The 24631-nt window shown below is 42.4% G+C and overlaps 1 protein-coding gene and 1 long non-coding RNA gene across 2 annotated transcripts in view; one reads left to right on the forward strand and one right to left on the reverse strand.

Annotated features, from left to right (window-relative positions):
* The window catches only part of Arhgef38 (Rho guanine nucleotide exchange factor 38), a 109969-nt gene that overhangs the window by 50149 nt on the left and 35189 nt on the right, over positions 1-24631 (reverse strand). Inside the window, exon 3 of the mRNA XM_010641607.3 lies at positions 4267-4390. Coding sequence (XP_010639909.1) covers positions 4267-4390 — 124 coding nt within the window. The remainder of the gene's footprint in view (positions 1-4266; positions 4391-24631) is intronic.
* Positions 12937-15460, forward strand: LOC104874512. Its single transcript, XR_783754.2, has 3 exons — positions 12937-13202; positions 13858-14007; positions 15312-15460. It is a non-coding gene; the product is annotated as an uncharacterized LOC104874512 (long non-coding RNA).

Consider the following 24631-nt stretch of genomic DNA (forward strand, 5'->3'; position numbering starts at 1 on the left):
CTGATGCTGTGGACCTTGGATACTTGGGTTAGTATGGTCTCTGCTGGGTTTGCTACTGTGAAGTCAGTGGCAAATTAATCAATTAATAACTTATTGAAAAGAAACTTTGAGACTTTGCAAAATATCTCCTCTTTCAAAAGCTTCTATATATAGTATGATTAGTAGATTTTTTTTTTTAAACAGGGTTTCCCTATGTAGTTTAGGTCCTCCTGCCTCAGCCTTCTAAGTGCTGGGACTGCAGACATGCATCACCCAGCTGGAATTAGTGGATTTTTCACTGCAATAGTTATGATTGTTGGGACTTGAAGGATGGTGATTTTCCATTTTTCTCTTTCTTTTTAATGTATTAATTAAAAACTGGCATAAAGAAGAGCTGTGCTTTCTTTTCAATTTACATCAGTATGTGTATATAATCTAAAACTAGTATTATTGTACTTCTTAAATTTAATATCCATAATTTTTAAACTGAGGAAAGATAAGCACAGAAGCACATATTAAGAGTGAAGAAAATTGTGATAAATGTAAGATACTAAAATTCTAATTACATGTACCTATGTTAATGTAAGATATATGTAAATATGTGAGTTCAAATGTTTTCATAAGTAGTGTTTTACCTTTTACAGGTTCTTCCTCCTTTTGGATTTTTTCATTTATTTTTGCAAAATAAATCCATCAAATATGCTGCTTCTATTTATGATTACTAATAGAAAATATAAAAGCAGATTCAGAATATAACTTTATTCTGTTATAGCCTTAGCAAAACCTTTCCATAGTCCAATTCTCTAATACACAATTACAAAATTTCAAAGTCTTTTAAATAATGCAAGCTCTTATTGTCTAATTTTTTTAGCTCATCCTTCGTTTTATGAGGATAAATCCAGTGTCTTCTTGTTTATAATTTTGTCTTTAATAATTGCAACTTGCAGAGATGAAAAATCAGAATTCCTCTGTTTGTTAAATACTTCTGCTAAAGATCTGCAACCAATTCTGAGCAAAATAAAATATAATACCAGAGGCATTGTTTACAAAAATAGCCGAGTTCCAAGGGACATTGGTTGATTTATGAAGTAGTGCTTCAAAGAATCAAACACTTCTAAAAACTGATGAATGCCCAGCCACAAAGCAACTCTGTACTCTCACAGGTATACAGTTATTTTAAAATTCAGTATCAGCTTTATCCTCTAAATTGCGGTTCACTCTAGTTATGTGTATATAAAAATGTGTAAATTATGAGTACAGTTTTCATATTACTAAAACATCACATCTTCATTATCTGTGTGCCACAATTTTCAGGTACACTTCTATTCCACAGATTTACTTTAGTAAAACAATTGTTTTACTGTGATGATGCGCTCCTCCAATATTTGTTATTATCGTTTGCATTGAGAATAGTTAATTTTTAAGTTACATTTTTAGTAGTATTTGCAATAAGATTAGATCAAAAAATTCACCTTTGACATAGAAATTTACAAGCTCTTCTTAGGATCTGTAATTTGGATTAAGTGTTTTGAACCTTTGTGAGAATTAACTGACTTTCTACTTGAGCTGGCCGCTCACACTTATATCAAACTGTCACCCTTTAACTGTTAGGAAAACTCCCTGCCAATGATGTCAGTTCTTTGGTGGCGTTGCTTTCAATTTCTTGAAGGTTGGCAGAATCTCAGAAATAAAACTGAGTGATGTCATTTGACCTAATGGAGAAGTCATGCGGTATGGAGTAACACACAAGCACATTTTAAGCAGCTGTGAGTGTCAAATGACTTGCATTCAGCACCATCCTTTTTAAATAAGGATGCATTTTTGGCATAGACATGGCTGTTCCTTCAGATTTCTGTCCTCTGATTGTCTTATGATCCGAGTTAGCATTAAGGGTCCCACCGTAGATGTGTACTTTGTGTGTTACACATTCGCCAACTTTCTTGAGAAGCATAACATCAACGTTTAATTTATATTAAACATGAATGTGTTAAGCCCTTGCTTCTGATGGGCTTATTGCAAAATAAAAGAAGCATAACCAAGTAACCAAAGGAGTTGTAGATACACATCAAACAATAAACCCAGCTAGCGCAGCGAGAGCACTCAGCTGCTCCACAGCGGGGCTGCTGGGCTTCTGCTTCCCACAGGTTCACACCTAATCTGAATTGACCCCATTGAGCGAACTCCAGCTTCTCATGGTCATGGCAGGTGCCACCTCACACCCAGGTGCCACACCTGGAGGGCAGGGCCTCCAGCATCGTCTGTACCTCCTACCACCAGGGGGCAGAGAGGAGCTCTCTGTTTCTAGTTTATATCCTAGAGCTGCCCTTTGAGCGGCCAGTGTGCTGCCCCTGGCACTTCAGAGGGAGATGGAGAAGCGGGCCGTGTTCCCACCATTGCCTTGTGACACAGAGAGAACTCTGTCGGCTTCATGTGCCTCTCACACCTTACTACAGAAGACACCATGTCAGCAGGTGATGGACAATGGAGGGCCTAGGAAAACTGCTCGTGACACAGTTGCTGATAATGAACTTGTGTGTGTGGTGCTGGGGATGGAATCCAAGGCCTGTGACCCTTGGGCAAGCGCTCTACCACTGCACTACGTCCCCGGGGCTACTTCTCTGAAAAGGAAAAGGCCAGGACAAATACTAACGTGAGTGGAATGCTGAAACAACAGGCCAAAACCAGTACTCGAGGTTGCCCCAAACCTAGACTTCTCTTTGATTCCAGCACATGAACCAACCCCTCCACACACATTTTCAGTTTAAGGAGCTGTCTGGGGTAAGCTCTGAAGGACAGAGAGGCTCTCTTTCATCTTTTGGTACCCACCAATGCCGTACCTGGCCCTGCTTTGTGAAGAGGTTGATACCTCATAATTATTCATTGAGTGAAGCAACAAGTGGCCAGTGAGTCCACACTAGTGTGACCACGTGTAAACCTTTCTTTTAGAAAATTCTTCTGCACACACACACACACACACACACACACACACACACACAAAGAAAATACTTTTACCGTTCTTGAGAATGGTTAGCCACAAGGAATGACTGAATATAGACCTCTTTAAATAGGCTGGACTTTTACTCAAAACACTACAAATAACCAAGTCATTTTCTTCACCCTCCCATAGGATCAGCTCTGCTTATTAAACTTGTGAGCCTCCATGAATACTAAACAAGACCGATTTCATGCCATTTTTATGACTCATTTCCAGTAAGAAAAGCATAAAAATACAAGGTCTGTGTTCGTGTCTGTATGCGTGTATCTCAAACAGTGGATTCACATCTAACATAACAATGGTTCCCTTTAATAGAGAAGGCAGTGGGTATGGAGGTGTGTATGAAAGGATTTTACCCTGACTATACCCACTTCTCCATTGTTTTAATATTTTTGTGATGGGCATATATTATATGTGAAATAGAAAAAATGATAACTTTCTAAGAGTTCTTATCCTGCATTGCCCTGTGTGAATATCTTAGATATGCAAACCACTTCTGAGGAGTTCTTTGGGACTCCTAAGAAATGGAGAGAATACAGCCGGCTGTGGTGGCGCACGCCTGTAATCCCAGCACTCGGGAGGCTGAGGCAGGAGGATTGCTGTGAGTTCGAGACCAGCCTGGGCTACATAGTGAGTTCTAGGGCAGTCTCGACTACATAGTGAGACCCTGTCTCCAAAAAACAGAAAAAGAAAAGGAAGAAATGGAGAGAAAAAACATTTGGCTCAACATTTTTCAAGACATTTCCATAATTATTTTTAATAATCATTACCACAATAAGAAAAAAATATATTTGTGACTATTTGAGAGTAAAACCATCTGAAAAAAAATAGGAAAGGAAAAATAGAAAAAAGTAGAACTCTTTAAGTTTTTTATAAGACATATAAATTCCACATGTAAAAGTTTGTCAGTTGTTAAATCCTCTCATAAGCATAAGATCTGAAAAATAGCAGGGCTAAAATCAGTAAAGATGCAAAACTATTTAAATGATTATATCCTTAAGAGCCAACCACGTCTTAGGCATCAAACAAAAGGAGAGAACATTTGGAAAGCAGAGGCCGAAAGACTGAAAACTGAAAAGCAAATGGCTTAGTGCTGCTGCGGGACTTCAGCAAAGGGAGAAGCCGGTTTGAAAATAAATGTGGAGTTTGTGTAATCACCGTGAGCCTGAAGACGGCTTAGAGTTTATGTATCTCCAAGGACGCTTTGTGAGTCAGAAAGATGAAACAGAGCACCGGGAGGTTATTAAAATATTTCCTGCTGTATCACAGAACTTGAGAAGGGAATGTGTTACCTATGACTTGCATGGCTGGGTCCACGTCGGCTGTGGCTTCTTCCAGCAAGGACAGCAGCTTGGCTGATAGGTGGTGCACGGACTCCATGTTGCTGAACAAGCTGTGCACGTCCAGCCTTTCGATCTGCAGAGACACAGACACCCAGCACAGCTGATGGGCAGCGAAGCACTGCATCAAGGGCACCTTCCCCTGCCAAACAGCAGGCATTTCACTAACCAGCCCATGTCTCCATCAGCTGTTCCCGTAAACACTGTTATTTAGGCTTTCTGGAGCTTTCTAGAGCAGCTAGGCAGCGTGTCATCCGGGAAAAGGGTTATGAATGTTACCTCTGCCTTTTTTCTTTATTTTGGATATGTTTTGAGTTAAGTGTACAGCTCCATATTTGGATAAAAACCAGAATGGGAAGAAGTTTAGGCCTACTGGTATCTCTATTAGTGTGCATGGGTTTAGAACAGTTTCCAACTTTCATAGCAGAAATCAGGTTTATCCTTGTCGAGTAACTGTGCTCAAAGCTATGGTTTTTAAACCATAGGGGTTCTAAAATTGAAGGCCAGTAGGTATGCTGGGTTATTTCTTCATCTTTTTCTTGGAAGGAAATATAAGTGGAAATATTCATCAAACATAGATTAATTAGTGTAGTTTCACGCACACCCTCACAACCATTCCTTAGATCAGTGTAACCAGTCTTAGATCTTACAGATGGTGTTTATAATGTATCTATTCGGCCAACCATCCTCACATCAGGTATTTCCTGAGCGCCTTCTCTGTACCTAGACCTGTCACAGAGTCAGACTCTGTCACAGGTAGTGAACAGTTAGTAGGGGAAGGACCAACCATCCTCAGCGATCGGAGATGGGGGCTTGGATTTTGCTGGGTCTTATTCAAAGCTTGGTCCTGAAGTTTTGAGTCAGTTCCCCTTCCACGGTCCAACAGTGTTTGTTCATAGCATGACCACATTCGTGGGGCCCCCACCAGGCTACAGTAGGGGACCCGAGGAGGTGACGCTACCCAGGACATACTGTGCACGAGCTCACGGGTGAATGACCAAGTCACCGAAAACCATGTCATGGAAGAGCTCAAAGGCAGGGCAGTAAGTAGGGCTGCTGCACAAAAGCAGGTCAGCAAAAGTAGAGGCAGGAGAGACGTGGAGTGGAACCAAGGAAAAGGGGCCAAGAAATGAAGGAATTAGGAAGAAGGGATATAAAGTAAGGAGTAGAACTGGGGGAATTCTGGAGGTGAGGCCCAACCTCCTGCAGCTTCCTTTTGCCGGCAGCACCACTTTCTTAGTTGTGCAAAGTCTGTATCGAGTGGGAGAAGGAAGCACCCTGCTCATCTTTTTACCTGTGTCTTTTTAGCACTGGCTCATCCGTGGTCCTCCGTATTGGACACATACCTTATTATTTTGGAAAGGCTATTCTGGCACTGAACTGGGAAGCGTGACTCCTTGCTCCTTTTTATTATTTATTTTTTGGTACCGGAGATCGAACTCGGTTCCTTGAGCTTGCAAGGGTAGGCGGCAGCACCACTGCCTAAGTCCCCGGCCCTCCTTGCTCCTTTTTAGAATGTGGGCGATGTATCAGTCGTGTCTCACACTGTCCACAGCATCTCTTTCAGCTGTCCTGGGAAATTCCCTGCCCTCCTGCCAGCAGCCCTGTCTTCCAGAGAACTCTCAGCCCCATTATGAATCTAATCCCTGTATTACAGGCAGTGGTTTGTTTCCATACAGGTTAGGTACTTCTACCCATTGTATGTATTCTGACATTATCTGCACCTCCATGCTAATTATTACATTGAAATCACTCTCTGCTCTTAGGATGTCTGAACCAGGCTCTCCCAAAATGTCCCTTCATATAGTGTTCACTAATAGGAGAGAGCCCAAGTGGATCTTTTGCCTGAACCGGACATCAGGTCTTCCCATTTCTGTATCAGAAAATATACTTAATACTACACCAAGTATCTAAAAGGCATAAAATGGCTCCATGACTTTTTGTTAATTACCAGTTACACGATTATTTAATGACAGTTTATTATTGTCCAATGTTCAAAAGCCACACATCTCTGCAAACCACAAATTGATGCCTTACTTATTCTAAAGAATTGTCTTTTGTGTTGCGTATTAGTCAAATCCAACTTTGCCTAGGGAAAGACATATTTTATAAAACTTGTATACAAGTCAAGTTTTTATAGATTGATTCCTTTTAAAGGTACTGCTATTTACTTCTTCAGATCATTTTGAAAGGAGTACTTCTAAATTGTGAGATTGCATTCCCTAACTTATCTGCCTCATAACACAAACAAATAGACGAAATTCACACAGTGTATCCCTCATGATTTCTTTTCGTTGTGGAAACCCTTCTGTGAACTCGGTGTGCCTTATATTTGTTATTTCATACATTTGCTCTAACTTGTCTGCAAAGGCAGGAACCAATTAGAAGAAAAGGAAACTAATGCAGAGTGAAGAAACGGGCCAAGCTCAAAATTAGGCAACTTCAGACTGAGCTAGACTAGGAAACTGACCTTTCCCTTCTGTGCCGTGGTCCGTACCAGCAAATGCTAACAACAGAGCCCTGTGGAATCAGTCTGCTGAGGCGCTCTGTGAGCTCCTCACCAAGGTGTCACTTCCCCGATTCATTTTCCAAGGTCACTGTCCCGCATATCTCCTTTAGATTATGAATGCATTTAGCCAGAATCTAATTTTACATTCTATCTACAATCTTAGCCCAGCACAACAAATGCTAAATAACAAAAAGTTAGATTTTAATTCCATTCCTCCAGAAGGACAGAAAGGATTAAACCAGCAACTGGCCTGGTTTCAATCATATCACTACGGGCCCATGGGGATTCTGTGACTCATGAAATGAATTCACATTCAGTCACTGCGGTGCCAAGGAACACACAAGCACACGGCCCAAATAGGCTTTTAAACCTGAGAGATGATTTTATGATTGCGGATGTAAATTCAAGGAAACATGTATGCATTTATTAATCATTTGCTAGAAACAGGCAGTGGTCTAAGTGCTAAAAGCTCAATTGTATTTTAAAAGGATTAAAATCATTTTTTTTAAGGACAGTTTAAGTATGTACTATTCTGAGCTGAGCCAATATATAATTCAAACATAGAACATAAAAACTAAAGGCCATTGTTTACATACATTTTAAGCATTCGTTGCCACATATACTTCAAATAGCAAGTCCTTATTACATTTAAATATTTACTAGGTTTTACAATCAGGTTGTAGGATACCTCCAGTTTTATTTATGTATAAAGATTGCTTTGGCTATTGAGAGTCTTTTGTGGTCCCCCACAAATTTTAGGTTTGTTTTCTATTTCTGTGAAGAAAAAGATACATGGGATTCTGATAGAAATCACACTGAGTTTACAGGGTGTTTGGAGTAAGGAGATTTTAATCCTGTATTTTCAGACATTGAACACTCGGTATCTTTTGATTTGTTTGTGTCTTTTTCAAATTCACCCAGCAATGATTTAGAGTTTTCAGGGGTTTCAAACCCCACTGTAAACCTATAGAAATCAAATCAACATGGTTCTGGCACCCAGCTCAGCACCTGGACCAGGGGAACAGAATAGAGAGCCCAGAAAGACACCCCCACATTTACAGCCAATGGATTTCCAACAGAGGCTCCAAGAACATGTGCTGGGGACGGGGATAATCTCTTTGATAAATGATGCTGAGAAAACTGGCCATCCACATGTGGAAGAGACACACTGGTCGCTCTCCTCACAGTGTGCAAAAATCACTTCAAAATGCATTCAAGGATTATAGATTAGGCCTGAAACTGGAAAATTATTGGGGAAAAAAAAGAGAAAAAAACTCCACGACCTTGGTCTGATCAATCATTTTTTGGATATGGCCCCAAGAGCATTGGCAACAAAAATGAAAATAGATAAAATTACATCAAACAAAAAAGCTGCACAGCCATGGAAGCCATCATCAGAGTGAAATGACAAGCTACAGAGCAGGATGATGTATTTATGAGCCACATATCCAGGAAGGGGTTAATATCCAACTACACATGGAACTAAAAAAAACCTGGTTTAAAAATGGGCAAAAGACCTGAGCAGACTTTTCTCAAAAGACAACATACAAATTGCCAGCAAGCTTGTGAGAAAATGCTCAACATAACAAATCATCAGGGAAACACAAAGTCACAGTGAGATACCACTTCACACCTACTAGAACAGTTTTATCAAATGGATGAAAGGATGGGGCTGGGGATTTAGCTCAGTGGGGCCGCCACTGGCTTGGCAAGCACAAGGTCCCAAGTTCGATCCCCAGTTAAAAAAAAAAAAAAAGATGAAAGGTAACGTGTAGATAAGGATTTCAGAAAAGGAAACCCTAGTATACTGTTGGTGGAAATGCAAATTACTACAGCTATTATGGAGAATAGTATGGGGGGGATGGCAAAAAATTAACATGTAAACTGCCATACTGTCCAGCAATCCTTCTTATCCAAAGGAACTGAAATCAGAATGTTGAAGAAATATCTGCACCATCATGTCCACTGTAGTATTTTTCATGATGGCCAGATAGGCAATCATCTTACACATTTGTCCAAAGGATGAATGGATTTTTAAAAATGTAGTATAGCTACCCGATTGAGTCCTATGCAGCCTTTAAAAAGAAAGCCTGACAGTTTTGACACTATGAATAATCTCTATAGAGATTATCATATGGACTATGTGATAATCTCTCTAAAATGACTCTAAAGAAGCTGAACTCAATAGAAACTAAGAGTCAATGGTAGTGACCCGAGGCTGGAAGTGCAAGGCACTGGGGAAATGCTTGTCAAAGTACATGGAACTTCAGGGTGGCAAAAGGACACTTCCAAGGCACCTAGTGTACACTGCCCTGTCCACGGTTAACGTGCAATGCTATTTATCCATTCATCTGTTGATGGGCGTCCACCATAGGTTGATGCCACAGCTTGGCTATTGTGAAAAGTGCAGCAGTCCAAGTAGGCAAGCAGGTTTTTCTCTGATATGTTGACATCACCTTGTTTGTAGCTACACAGAATTGGCTGCTGTGGCATATGGCAGATCTAGTCAGCTTCCTGAGGAACATTCTCTGTTCTCCACCATGGCTGTACCATTTTACATTCCCACCCACATCATATGAGCATCCCTATTCTCTGCACACTTGCCAGCATTGGTATGCTTGCCTGAATTTTAATAATAGCCATGCTGATTGGGAAGAGATGGTGTCTAATTGTGGTTTTTGACTTGCATTTTCTGATGGCTGATGAATTTGGGCAATTTTCTCATAGACTTACTGGCCATTTTGAATTCCTTCTTTTGAGAAATGACTTTATATCCCTAGCCCATTTTTAATTAAATCACAGTTCTTTGTTATTGATCTTTTTATGTTCTGGATATTAATACCTTGTTAGATGAGTAAATAGCAAATTTTTTTCTCATTCTGTAAGTTAACTGGATTGTTTTCTTTGCTCTTCTGTGAGTCTTGCTTGTTTATCCTAAAGCCTGTTATATACTTACATCAGAGATATTTATTAATTTGTGTGGGTCTGTCAAAACAAACACCTACCATATTTAAATAGTGCTGGGCAGATAGATAAGTACTCAATAAAAGTTTGGCAATTTTTTTTTTTTTGAGACAGAGTCTCACCATGTAGTTGAGACTAACCTGGAACTCGCTATGTAGCCCAGGCTGGTCTTGAACTTACAGCAATCCTCCTGCCTCAGCCTCCTGAGTGCTGGGATTACAAGCATGTCCCACCATGCCCAGCTCAAAGTTTGGCAATTTTAAAGAGTTGAATTATAGAATTCAAATGATTCGGTTTTGTTTGTTTGGTTGATTTTTTGGTGTCAAGGATCAAAATTAGGACCTGTGCTTGCCAGGCAGGCATGGTGCTATTAAGCTATATCCCCAACGCCCCCACTTTTTTTTTCTTATGGAAGCCATACATGCTCTTTTTCTGTAATCACTCCACCAGTCTTTGAACAAGAACTGGGCAATGTCCTACAACTTGTAAATTAGCATGTGATGTTTCTCATATCATGACAAGATACCTGCTGTATCCCGACATTGTATATTACATCATATACATAATTTTGCCTATTTTTCTTTCATGTTAGGGTCAATGTTATAAATTACATAAAATTTTGTTTTCTTACCAAAAAAGAACTAGGCAAAGGCCAAAAGTAGCTTAAATTAAAATATCAAAATTACCTGTTTTTTGTTTACAGTATCATAAATTAAGTGGAGATTTTATAATTTCATAATTAATTCTACCAACAGAGGCAAACTGCAGTGTTTAGTTGGGTCATTAGTGAACTAAGCAAACTTAGTTGCAGCAGAGCCAGCAAACTTGCCAGCAGAGCCAGACTCCTTCCTTAGCTTACACTTGGCAAAGGCTGATTGTTTATTTCTGTTAATCAATAAACAGTTGCACTGGGTGACTCGATGTCAGCCATGTCACAGGGAGGAGGAACCCAGCCTTCTCAGGGGTCACACACTCCAACCATGAACACCTTTAAAAGTCAACAAGAAAAATCATGGGACAAACAGTTTCAAAAATATAAGTTAAATGATTGTCATAAGAGCAGTTCATGTTCATAGTAAAAACCAAGAGTGTGTAGATTAAAAAAAAAAAAAGCATTATGATGATGTTTTCAGGTGGGTTCTTCCCAGTGATTTCTGGTGTGTCGTTATATCCCTCAAATAGAGTTCAGACATTTTAAAAGCTGAACATAAATATCAGCATTGGTTTTCCTGCTGTGATCATTGTGTGAAATACCACAGCCTTCTTAACTGGTCACAATTTCAGTGAAATCTGGACAGATTGCCTTTTATCAATAACTCTCCTGGGTAAAGCTTTGTTCATTTCCAAGATTACTTCTTTTTGATAAATTCTGTTAAGTGTGATGACTAAATTAAGGTTATTACTATTTTTTGAGAATTTAACAAGTTTGGCAAATTATAAACATTGTTCATGTTCTAACAGCCAATAGGTTAGAATCCCTTAGATATTAGTACCCTGACATCAATTTGGAAATCCACTTTAGGCTTCTAATTTGTTAGTCAGAATCACACCACATATAAGTTCTAGATAGATTACATGATCTGTACACAACAACTGTAGAAGACACAGAGAATAAACAGCATCGCTTTTGGTGAGTACCACCAACAATGCTCCATGGAATTATTTCCAGTAGAGAAAGCTTCCTCTTTAAGGTGGTTTTTGCAGTAAATCCAGGTTCTGATTGGGCCGGTTCAGACTCTCTACACATACTGTAGTGATTGGCATTACCATTCAAGTAGGGCAACTCCACCGTGGAGGGCTCTACCGGAACCTCTGCGGCCCAGCCTACTCTTCTGTGATGCAGGTCCAGCACAATAGGGTGAGACCCGGCCGTTCCCTGGATCAGATCACCCCATTCCTACACCGGAGCAGTCAAAGCCTAGTGATAAGGAGTAGAAGAAGGCAGGGATGTATAAACTGTAGACTTAAGTGGAGACCCAAGGCGGGATTTCCGAAGGGAAAGAATAAAGTCTTGTTTTATTTTTCAGTGAGGAAACTGAGAAGCCATATGCTTTCGAGGCAGACACTGGGGCCAGTGGAGGAAAAGCGTGCTGGCAGAAAGCCCTGGCGAGCACCAGGCTTGGGTGATCGTCTAATTGCTAGGGCATTTACCCAGACCCTTGGCTTCCAAATTACAAAGCTTTTCAGGGTAAACGAGCCATTATTTCATCAGGTGTCTCAAAACTGCTGCTTTGCAATGTGTGATATTTCCTACTGTGAAACTAGATTAGAAACCGCTAATTGAGTCAGACCACGAGGTGAATCCATGTCACCGCCAGGCGGTGGTTTATAAGGAAGCTGGAAGCCGATGGCCCAGGTTACTTGCTAAAGGACTTCAGCTGATCAGCCAGGCCAGCTTCCGTGTAGGAGAAAGAGGTGGGGCCTGGGAGGAATCTCAGTAGGTGAGGGGCGAGGGCTGCAGACAACAACGGGGGGAAAGGGCCCGAACAGAGACTGTGGTCCAGCCTCAGGGACCCCTGGGTTAGAAAGTCCACCCCGGGCCGGGGATTTAGCTCAGTGGTTCCCCCGCCTGCTTCACAAGCGCAAGGACCCAAGTTTGATCCCCCGTCCCCGCCCCCAAATGACCCACTTCCTGCCTTCTGGAGGCTGAGGTGTCACTTGTGCAGCCCTCAAAACCCAGCAGAGCATGAGGTGTGTTGCCAAATGGGAAGCTTACCAAAGCAATTTCACGGGACTGTTTGCAAGTCACCCTTGTTGACCACGTGCCCGACAATTCCGAAGGAGGCGTGGCCAGAGACAAGGGCGGCTGAGCTAAACAGTACAGTGAAATCAGTCACCCGAGTGTCTGGCTGTAAATGGTGGGTGGTTGAGAGGCAGCCACAGTTTCACACCTGTAATTTACCTGCATGCCTCTTAGCTTTAGATTGTACTCCTGTCTTCAGAAGCACACAGAAAGAAGCAGGGCTGGGTGTTAATTTGAGGGGCAGAGCCAGTTCCTTAAACACTTGGGTAATTTCTCATTTCCCTCTCTTTTGAGCAACTGTTCCTGGGTGTTACAGTAACTTGATCTACCTGATCTTCTGCGAGACTCTTGGTGCTGGGTACAGGGTTCAGCCTGCTCTCGTGTCAGGAGCTTGGTGCCAGGTGCCGGCTTGGGGCAGCTGCTCTGGGCTTGAGGCTGAGTCTCTGCAATTGCAGGCCACACCCAGGCTGCTGCCTCACAAACCACCTGTTTCTTAGGAACTCAAAGTGCCGGTCGAGGTCCTTATTTACCTGAGTTCTGGGAGAGGCTCAGACCTTGCTGAGTACGCTGAGAATGGTGGACACAAATGCACCCAGAGTGAGGCGGATCTTCGTGTCACCAAATTCCAGACTCCAAACCCCAGGGTCAGTGTGACTCTGGTACACAATCCAGGTAGGGATTTGGTTTTATTTAGTTTTTGTTTCCTGTGTAATACTTTATTGGCCCTACATTTACATAGCTCTTCGCCTAATCCACAATTTCACTTACTTTACACTTTCAAATTAGTCCTCCTAAAGACTAAGTTTAATTGGGTTAGAACACAATTAGAGAAGTCTCTGAGGAAAGCCAAATCCGCTCCAGCCTCAGATTCCTCGGGGTGGAAGTCTGTGTGTCCGAGAGCTGCCATTCCCTGTCCCAGTTACTCTTCTTTTCAGAAGAACCCGTCCAAACAAGAGGAGGCTCATTTTCAAGTTGCTCCTTGGGGAATACTTAGGGTGCTGCCCTGTGGTCGCCCTGGGGGGCTGCACTCCTCAACCTCTGCCCACCCACGGGAGGCTTGCTTCAGGCACACCCGTCTCTCGCAGGGGACTTCCAACCATCCACCTGCCTGAAGTCGTTCATACTCGTGACCGTTTTCAATCGATGATGTATGGGGCACTGTACAGCCGCGGATCAGTACTCAGGTGCCCTGTCAGTCCCCGGCCTACCGCAGAGCTAACTCCTGGCCAGCGGACCTCACATTGCCTTCCCTTCACTCATTCCCATTCCTTTAGTGGTCGTCCATGGGATTGTCCCTCCAGTGAATGACTCCCTCTGAAATCTACAGATGGACTCCGTCAGGGGAAGTTTTATTGCGTAAAGACGGAGGCAAAGGACCAAGCCGTGATGTCATCTTGGAGAGGCGCCTTCCAGGCAGAGGAGACGGCGCAGTGCATGATACTGCTGGCTTGTCCACAGGAACAGGAGGAAGCAGCAGGTGAGTCAGAGAATGAGGGGCCAGCCCCCCTCGTGGGACCTTGCAGGCTATCGTGGGAATGTTAGGCTGTAATCAGAGCATGGGGGAAAGGTCCAGGCCGGAGGTCATTGCTTGCCGACCATCAGCGTGCAGATGGGATTTAAGCCAGGGAGCCTGGCAGGGCCTTGACAGGGTGAGTGTGGGCCAGAGAAAGAAGCCGCAGCTGAGCCCAGCCTGCTTGAGGGATTGGACACAGGAGCAGTAGCCCACAAAGGAGACAGGGAAGGGACAGGAAGAGCGGAGGGGAACCTGGGGGTGCAGATGGAGAAAAGGAGGGAGGATTTCTGGCGAGTGCTGCTGGTGGGCGGGGAAGTCAGGGCCTCTTTGGCGAATGCCTGGAGATTATCTGCAGTAGTTAGCATAACTAATTCTGAGCCGCCTGAGGCCGTGAGCATTTCTAAACCAGTCACCTTCATATGTACTGTCATTTGTGTTTTTGTGTTCCTGAGTTATTTTGTGGGCCAGATCCTAAACTCTCACAGGGCAGGACTAGCACATAAGTCTCCTGATTCTCACACAATCACCAGCTGGCACTGCACGAACTAGGATGTAACAAGCACTTAACCTTTCCATCTGCATATTCAACCAAAACACCACATTCTCCATGCAGTGTCACCAGCTCAGCTGTCGGGGGATCCGCCCCTTCCAGACCCCCAAAGCCTTCCCGTGCCCACTTATCAATTACTGCTCTGCATGGAAGTTATCTCTTCACAGCCAAGCGAGGCGTTCTGCCTCAACAAGAGCGTCTTAGTTTCCATGGCCAGGTGCGTGTTTCATGTCTTTGTCATTCCAAATGGCCTAGAATTAATTAACTCCTGTACTCATCGACCTTGTCTCTACTTAAAGTGCTTTCACTAAATGCTAATAAATAAAGCACCCACCCCCCCTGTTTCCCTTCTCACCCACTATTATTAGTGTTACTTGCACTACCGGTTAAAGGCCATCCGCTCCTCATTCAGTGTTGTTCTGTGAAGGCTGGGATTTGTGACCCCGGACTCACGTTCGTGGCCACATTAATCTTTGCCCCAGTCGGGCCGCCTGGGGTTCACTAGGTTTCGTTAGAGAGGTTAACGGTATCCTTGTGGTAATCACAGCTGCTGGGATTTTGTTGCATACCCTTCAGAAATAACAGCAAATTAAAATTGAGGTGCACACACACACACACGCACGCGCGAGAGAGAGAGCAGAGTGTGCGGAGGTGAACTGAGGGATGACGTTCATAGATTCAGAAACAGATCTGCGCATCTGGCTTTCCGTTCCCACAGCCCAGCCCCTGCATAGCGCTGGGAAACGCGTTCGTTATTGCCTGTAGCCCAATGGGTTCTGATCAAGACAGCAGATTCCAAGAATCAGGAAACCGAAGCTGTCCCCAGTTGGAGCAGAGGAGGTGCCTATAAATGGAGCAACACGGTGAGGCACTTCTGTCAGAAAACTCGAATACAAAAGAAAAGAAATTCCCTCTTTTTTTTTTTTTTTCTTTTCTTTTTAAGCGAGGCTTTCTGGACAAGCAGAGCTAGGAGGTTTCCTTCCCATAAATGTTTCCTGTACTAGAATATTGATGTATCGCTTTCATACTCCATAAACCCTGCATCTGGTGTGACAGCAAACTGTGTGCCTTCCAGGGCGCCTGACACAAGGGCCTCCTGGGGATGGGGAAATTGGTGCAGCACAGGGACCGGGCATCAGTACCCGAAAGAGGCCAGCAAGTGTTGTGTATGAGTGCAGTCACTCTGTGCCTGGCAGAGCCATTTACTTGTATGATTTTTATTTTTAAATCTAACATCTCAGAGGTATAATTTTTCTCCAACAAGTAGGAACTTCCCTTATTGACAAAGTTTTAGAAAAAAATAAAAACTTTTCTGAGGTTTCTGTTGTTACTGAGGTTGCTATTGTTCTTTATTGGTGTGTATTTTTGCTTTTCTAACATGATGTCAAGCATTTGACCTTCTGGAGGAAATAGCAGTTCAGGTTATGTGAGGAACACTGCGATCCACCAAGAGGGGGAATTGAGCCGCTGGGTCTGGCAGGAAGGGGCAGGGGACATGTCCTGGGTAAAGCAGGAAGTGAACAGGTTCATCAATTAGACCCTGTCCTAATATGACCACTGGTTATGATGTCATCAGTGGTTTCCCTAGAGCCCTCCTATTGCTACTTTGGGGACTGGACCTCTGACACCAGCTTTGGGTGGGGGGTACTTTAGATCTGGTCTATAACATTGCTCAGAATTGTCAGTTAATGTAGTGACCAAAACTCATCTTTGTCCTCTGCATTCTGGCTTTGTGCCCATCTTGTGTTCTGATTTTATCAGCCTGGCTTGGTTCTCTGGGTTCTGTTCAGTCTGTGAAGTCTTGTGACCCCAGGAACTTCCCAACTATGTAGCGAGAGAGAACAGATCAGATGGAAGGGGGGATGACAGAGACTTAGTTGGCTTTTCTCTGGGGGTGCTTCATGATCTAAAAGGATTCCTGGTATTCTAACCACACCATAAGAAAGACCAAGATATGCAGATTATTATGCATTGTGGCCGTTCTTCTCAATATCCTCAAATGTGATCTCTATCTACATCCCCAAAAAATAAAAAGAGAATTCAATAAAAAGAGAATTCAAAAATTTGAGAGAACAAGATAAAAGTATAAGAAAAAATATTTATCCTTGCATTTAAAATTTTGCACGTGGCCAGGGATTTAGATGAGTGGTTCCATTTTCTGCCTCATAAGCGCAAGGCCCTGAGTTCGATCCCTGGTACAAAAAAAAAAAAACAAAAAACAAAAAACAAAAAAAAAACAAAGGCTAGTATGCTATACTTTCCTTCTCCTGCATGTGAATTGGAAATGCAACACTAATTTGATCCCTGGTACCAAAAAATAAAGAAAGAAAAGAAAATTTTGCATGTGTATTTAAAAAGATAATATTGTTAGAGAAAGGGAGAGAGAGATTATATTTTAATTGAACTTTTATTTTGAAATAATTGTAGGTTCACACACAGCATTAAAAAAATAATATGTCTACCCTTTACCCAGCTTCCCCAGTGGTAACATCTTGCAAACTGTGGTACCTGTGCATTGGGTTTCGGTGTGGTGCATAGAGCACGTTATGAACAGAGTGTGACAACTGCTGTTGTGATTGAGACAGGTCCACGAGATGCCAGCTGAATTCTACCTAGATCAAGGCAGCTGTGTGAAGAGATAGCACTTACAGACTGTTAAGAAGTCCACGGTCAGTGAGCCAAGGTAGGATATAGTTTAGGCCCACAGTAGATCCAAAAAACTGTGGAAGGGTACAGACTTGAAGAGTAGTCAACAGAGAAAAACATAATGGGGGAAAAATTCCCTGATTAAGCAAAACTAAGTGACTGTTGTTTCTGGAAATAGTAAGTCTTTTGGTGAAGGTGACAGCTAGAGAAGATACTTGTAGCAAGAAAACTCAGGGACACAATTCATGACCAAAGGTTTTTGCTCTCATGTGGTTTCCTCTCATGCAGACAAAATTGTAGCAAATAGCTTTGAGAAGGCTAACTAGACATCTGTCCATCTCTGTGTCTAGCTACCTAGGAAAGCAGCATGTATTTTAATCACTAGATAAAATGTTTCTGCCTTGATGTCTTTATCTACTGTTTCAGCTCACTAACATAGTTACAATTCTGAGCTTCGCTCCATAAAAGTAGCAGAACATCGTTCCATCCCAATGTGTGACTTCCTGTTCAGTACCCTCAGGGTAGGGGTGGGCTGCGGGGAGGCGGTGAGTGGGGAGCTGTCTCAGAGGGCGCAGTGGGCAGTGAGTCCACGCAGGACCCACCACGCGCTGCACCCACTGTGCGCAGGGCATTCGGCACAGCACAGGCAGCCGGAGCTGTTCACAGAGGCGAGGTTGGACCTCATCCAAGGGGTCTCGGCCAAGCAGGCAGGGAGGTCTGGGAGGCCGAGCAGGACACAAATGCAGGGACCTCCCAACACGTGCTGAAGCCACAGGCCCTTCTGTGAGGGGCACTGGGCACTCGGTGTCACTGCCAACATAGCGACCCCCAGCGGGCTAAGAAGCCACATGCAGCTCCACTGCAGCAGAAATGCAGCTCCGCACAGACCTTGGAGCCCCCTTATCACAAGTTTGCACAGTGCAGGGACAGCTGACTGCATTTGCGTGCCACCCTCAGGCCCCTGTCGGGTGTTCAATCTCCATACTCCTGAAGAGCAGCCATGAGCCCTCCTCACAGGCAGCCCTCACATCACGGTTGATCTAAGGGATGAGGGGACACTGATTTTCCCTCGGAGGGAGGCAGCAGCAGGAAGCTGAATTCCCTGAGCCCTGATGTACCCCCTCCCCATTGTTGTAGTACTGGGGTTGGATCCCAGGGCTTTCACATGACAGAGTCTCACCAAGTAGGATAAGTTGTCAGGCTGGGCTCAAACTTGCAATCCTCCTGCCTCAGCCTCCCAGCTTCTCAGACTTGGACAAGGGCCAAGTTTACAATTCACTCTCTCTAACTCCATCCCCTATCCTGGGCTTTACCTCACTCACCCTGGGCCCTGGTAGGACATTAGAACAGTGTGCTAAGTGTCACACAGAATAGGTTTCCACCCGATCACTCCCATCATGACCCAGAGACAATCTGCTGTGAGCCTAGGCATGCGGGGCAGGGCTGGTCAGTGCCATTGGAACTTTAAATCCATTGGGCCTTTAAATCCAGGGACAGTCTCTGCATTATCCTCCCCAAACCTAGAGTCCCTTAGTTTAATAGAGAAACTATTTTTCCAATTAAGTTACTTACTATTTATGATTGGAAGTAAACATGTGTGTATATTCTTTGTAGGGGAAAGGTTCCAAATGGTATTGGTATAGTATAATTCCAATTTCAGGAAATGTTTAGTGTATCTGCACCTCTCTAGATTACAAAGCAAAATATTTATGGGGCTTATTTCTAAGCAGGACTAGAGGTGATTAATTCCTTCTATTATTTTTCTAATGAAAATTATGACTTTTTTACCATGTACTATATCCAAACACTAACAGAAAATCTGTGAGCTTCTGGCAATGCCAAGTGATAGATTTTAAAATCATTTCCCAGAAAACACAATGTCCTGAGCATAATGTACACAGTTGGACAAAAATGCATGCAGTAGGCAAACCCAAAGTAACCATGGTTCTCTTGTTGCAGAAAGAAAGCATTCCTGTGTGTCAGATGTATATGCTTATGCATAGAGTTCCTTCGGAAAAGACAGAGCCATGTTGTCCCTGCCCTAGGGAAGGAACTGAGTGCTAAAGGATCTTATATCTCATGGGAGATCTTTGGCACTTTTGTACAATGTGTGTTTCAGACACTGGAAAAAAATGAAAAATAGGCACTTAAATTTCTCTAACTGCTGATTTCAATCACCGTTTTCTCCTCCCTTTCCTTCACATAAACCCCTCACCATTGTCACATAGCTTACTCAGTCTGGGTTCATTTTTTACTTACTCCCCAAAACCTATAGTCTCTCCTATTCCCCTGTTTGAATAACAAATACCGAGAACTCTTCCCCACCGAAAGCTTCAACCTGAACATGTGGGTGCTTTAGCAAAACCTCTCACAATGCATGGCACCAGGGGCCGTGCTGAGTTTGTCCCTGTTTTCAGGTAGCCAAGTCCCGTCTGTAAGAAGGACTTGATCCGGTCTGCAGCCAGGACTGTCCCAGGATTTGGATTCATACAGATGAGCTCACCAACATAACCTTTGCCTATACAGAGTGCCTGTGTGCGCCGCGAGTGGTCTAAGTCTGTGCTTAGTAGAGAAAAGATGGTGGTCAGATGACATCCCTGTGTCATATCACCCTGATGCATGTAAAGTATTATGTTGCCTGGGGTTTGACCTAAGCATGGCTTGTGAGTGTTTCCATGGTTACCCCAAAACTGTATGTGTTAATTTCTATATGCTGACAATAACTGTTGACAAATGGCTTGTGTACTCAGACTTCGGTTTAAATGGTCGGAGGGAGGGAGCTGCTCCACTCTGAAGAGGTGAGGTGTAAGCTAAGGAAGGGGTGTTACCAGTGACAGCTTCGAGTTTAGGAGAGTCACAGGAGTTCCTGAGCACCTGTTCACTTACCCAAAGGTTTAAAGCTTTAAGCAGTGGGGAAAAAAACCGATCTGACATAAGAATTCTGAGAAGCCTTCAAAGACTTACTATTTCAACATTAATGGAGAGGACAGACTGAAGGACAAAGACAGAGATCTGAAAGACACTGAAACAAAGAGAAAAACTGCGTGTGAAAAATCAATAAGCCATAAACAATCTGAGGAACACAGGAGGTGATTTACAATTGTGAGAATTGTAATTTAAAACATCGTGAGCAAAAGTTAAACATGCCAAAGAAATTAGCATAAATTTTATCCTAACAGAAATGTTTTATTTGACATGGCCTGAGCCACCTATTCTGAGAAATATTTACAAGAGTTAGGAAAAGAAAAATAGCACCAAAACATAAAAACACAAAAAATGAGAATACACACAAAAGAAGACCTTGGCAGGGATGTTCCTGTCTATGGAGCCACTTTGAACCTCAGCATAGCAGGTGGCTTAAAGTTGGCAATATTCTGAGATCTCAGCAAGAAGCTCTCATGGGCCAGAGAAACATGGTTATGGGCAGGTCCTAGCCAGGGCCCTGCCCTGACTCCAGCAGCTCAAACCCACAGGCCCAGCCAAAGGCCTGCAGGAAAGAGCTGCACAGGTGCACAAGCAACGGCCAGGGGCCCCCCTTGATACCATTGGTAAGTGCATGCAGACCTCAGCCTGAAGCCCACTCAGACACAGGGACTGGGGTGCACAGTCTCCAGCCAAAGGCCCTCCCAGACAACAGCTAGGAGGGCAGGCCCTAGCCAGAGGCACACCCAGATACCATCCCTAGTATGCAGAGCCCCAACCAGAACCTGGCCTGGACAACAGGGTAGCACAGGGATCCAGAAGGCCAACATTTTGAACACAGGAAGTGGCACTGGGGTGAGCAGCAGAAAAAAAGGCCTCTAAGTGGCTTGCTAAGAATTGAAGGTGACTAGGTGAGCAAAAAGTCACCTCAGCAAAGGCACAGCAGGCTGTATTTGTTGAAATGAGAAGACAGGTAAGCACATCTCAGAGCCAGACTTCAAGATACCTAAGGGCAACCCCAAAGGGCAACTAGATGGAACAATCTAATACTCAACCACCTGGACTCCCTGAACTGGCAAAAAAAGAGGTTCTGGAAAAGATGAAATCAGAAATAATTTCTCAGGTAACAGGGATTGTGTCCATAGTGCAAGACATGATTAACAAATCTAGAGCAGACACAGATTAAAAAAAAAATAGAGGAGCTGAGGAACATGATGGAATCCCAACATAGGAAACAAGTGGAATCCATAAAACAGATGCAAACAGAATTTCAGGAGATTAAAAATGCCATTGAAAGTTTACACAGCAGAACAAGCCAATGTGAGAACAGAATCTCAGATACAGAAGACAGGATTGCAATTAGTGACCAGGAAAAGAAAAATTTCTTAAAAATATTAAGGGAACACAAGAATTCAATCCAGCAGCTGCTAGATGATGCAAAGAATAACAAGACTGATTGGAGTCAATGAGGCAACAGGAGAGTATAATGACATTAAAAAAAAAAACTGTTCACAGAATTAATGGGAAAAAACTTCCCAAGAAGAGGAATAGAACTTGACCTACAGATAAGTGAGGCATATCGGATTCTAACTAACCATTATCAAAATAGCTCTACACCTAGGCATATAATGGTTAAGATTCCAGAAACCCAACAGAGGAACAAAATTCTACAAGCAGTTAGAGAAAAGAAACAAATCACATACAAAGGAAAGCCCATCAGAATCACATCACACTTCTCAACACAAAGGCAGTAAGAGCTTGGCGTAAAATATTTCAAGCCCTAAAGGAAAACAACTTCCAATCCAGATTGATGTCCCCTGAAAAAACTATCTTTTGAAATTGGGGGAGAAATAAGATACTTTAATAACATGTATTTTTGTTTGTTTGTTTGTTTTTGTTTTTTGGTTTTGGTACCAGGGATTGAACTCAGAACCTTGAGCTTATGAGGCAGGCATAGTGCTACTGAGCTAAATCCCCTGGCCAATACTTTCATGGCAAAGAATACCCAGTGAACTGCATGAGTACCAAACCAGGACTTCAAAAACTTTTAAACAATATCCTAGGAAAGGAAAATGAGGATCACAATCCCAGGAAGCCCTGGAGAATTAGGCATGACAAGAAATTAAATGCAAAGGTGGAGGATACAACAAAAAGAAAAAGTCATGACAAGGATAAGCCAATGCATATCAGTTTCAGCCATCAATGTTAATGGTTTTAATTCACCAATCAGAAGAAATAGAATGGCAGAATGATTCAAGAAGCAAGATCCAACAGTACAGTGCATGCAAGAAATACAATTAAAAAAAAAAACAAAACTCATAGACTAAAAGTTAAAGTGTGGAAAACTACTCCATACAACAGGAACCCCTGAAAAAGCAGGAATAGCTATCCTCTTTTCAGATAAAATGGATTTCAACCAACACTGATTAAGAGAGACAAGGATACTACAACCTTATAAAGGGAAAAATCCAACAGGAAGAAATGACAACCATAAATATATATGCACTGAATACTAGTGCACCTAACTATGTAGAACAAATACTAATGGACATGAAAAATCAAGTAAGCACTAAATAATGGGAGACCTCAGTACTCCACTGTCACAAATAAACAGACCCTCTAGACAGAAAATGAAGAATGAAATACTAGAACTTCTGAACAAATGAACTTAACAAATGTTTACCGAGTGTTCCACCCCACAAAATCAGACTACACATTCTTTTCAGCTGCACATGCATCATTCCTCATAGTAGACCACATACGTGCTGTTGGAACATGTTTAACTGCAAAGGAATTGAAGTTATTCCATGTATATTATCAGACCATAGTGCAATGAAATTGGAGATCAATAGCAAATGAAATGACAAGAATTTCAGGCCAGGGATTTGGTTCAGTGGTTCTGCCACCTGCCTCACAAGCACAAGAACCTGAGTTTGATCCCCAGTTCCAAATTGAACAACACACTTCTGAATAACCACTAGGTCACAGAGGAAATTAAAGAAGAAATCAGACAGTTTCTACAATTAATTGATAGTCAATACACATATCAAAATTGATGGGGCACAATAGAAGCAGTCCTATGAGGGAAATTCATAGCAGTGAATACTCAGGAAAACAGAGTGAGCTCAAACACCTCATGTTGAACCCTCAAGCTTCTAGAAAAAAGAGCAGGGAAAACCCAAAGCTCATGCAAGGGAGGAAATTATAAAGATCAGAGCAGAAATCAATGCAATGGAGACTAAGAGAAGTATACCAAAAAATCAATGAAGCAAAGAGTTGGTTCTTTGAAAGAATAAACTAAATTGGCAAACCTTATAAAAGAAAAAAGAAAAAAAAAGACTCAAATCCATGCAATTAGGAATGAAAAGGGTGAAATCACAGTGGACCCAACAGAAATCCAGAGGATTATCAATACCTAATTCAAGAACCTATAGACCAATAAGATGGAAAACAGAAGAAATGGACAGGTTCCTAGATATGTATGAATTACAAAGTTGAATGAAGACCTAAAGATTCTAAACAACCCAATATCAATCAATGAAATTGAAAATGTAGTTAAAAATTTACCAACCAAGAAAAGCCTGGGTCCTGATGGCTTCACTGATGAATTCTATAAGACATTTGGAGAAGAACTACTGCCACTACTGTTTAAACTCTTCAGTGAAATTGAAAGGGAAGCAACACTCCTGAATTCACTCCTGGAAGCAAGTATTACCTTAATCCCCAAAGCAAAGAAAGACCCAAATGAAAAAGAGAGCTATAGGCCAACCTCACTAATGAACATAGATGCAAAAATCTTCAATAAGATATTGGCAAACAGGATGCAGAAGATTATATACCCTGACCAAGTGGGATTCAACCCAGAGATGCAGGGATGGTTCAACCATATGCAAATCAATAAATGTAATACACTATACAAATAGAGCCAAGGACAAAAATTATATGATTATCTTAATAGATGCAGAAAAAGTGTTTAACAAAACTCAACATGCATACATGATAAAAACCCCACAGAATATTGGAATAGATGGTGTCTACCTCAATCTGATAAAAGCCACCTATGGAAAACCAAACTTTGTAGATAGGGAAGGATGAAGCGGGTGAAAGGAGGGCAGGGGTATGGGGAAAAACAAGAACCAACACGTATCATGTAAAGGTACAAGAGCCCAATGATAAATGTAACTGTATCATTTACTTTAAATGTACCAATAAACAGGGGGGTGGGGAGAAAACAAAGAGCCGATATATTAAATGGTCAAAAACTGAAATCCTTAACACTAAAATCAGGAACAAGACAAGGATGTCCACTACACCACTCCTGTTCAATATAGTTTTGGAAACATTAGCCATAGCAATTAGACAAGATAATGAAATAAAAGGAATAAAGAGAGGAAGAAGTCAAATTGCCATTATTTGCAGATGACAGGATACTCTATATAGAAGACCCCAAGAAGTCCTCCAGAAGTCGTC

The sequence above is a fragment of the Fukomys damarensis genome, unplaced genomic scaffold, assembly GCF_012274545.1.
Source record: "Fukomys damarensis isolate Sample0158 unplaced genomic scaffold, DMR_v1.0_HiC HiC_scaffold_25, whole genome shotgun sequence".
NCBI classification, from domain to species: Eukaryota; Metazoa; Chordata; class Mammalia; order Rodentia; family Bathyergidae; genus Fukomys; species Fukomys damarensis.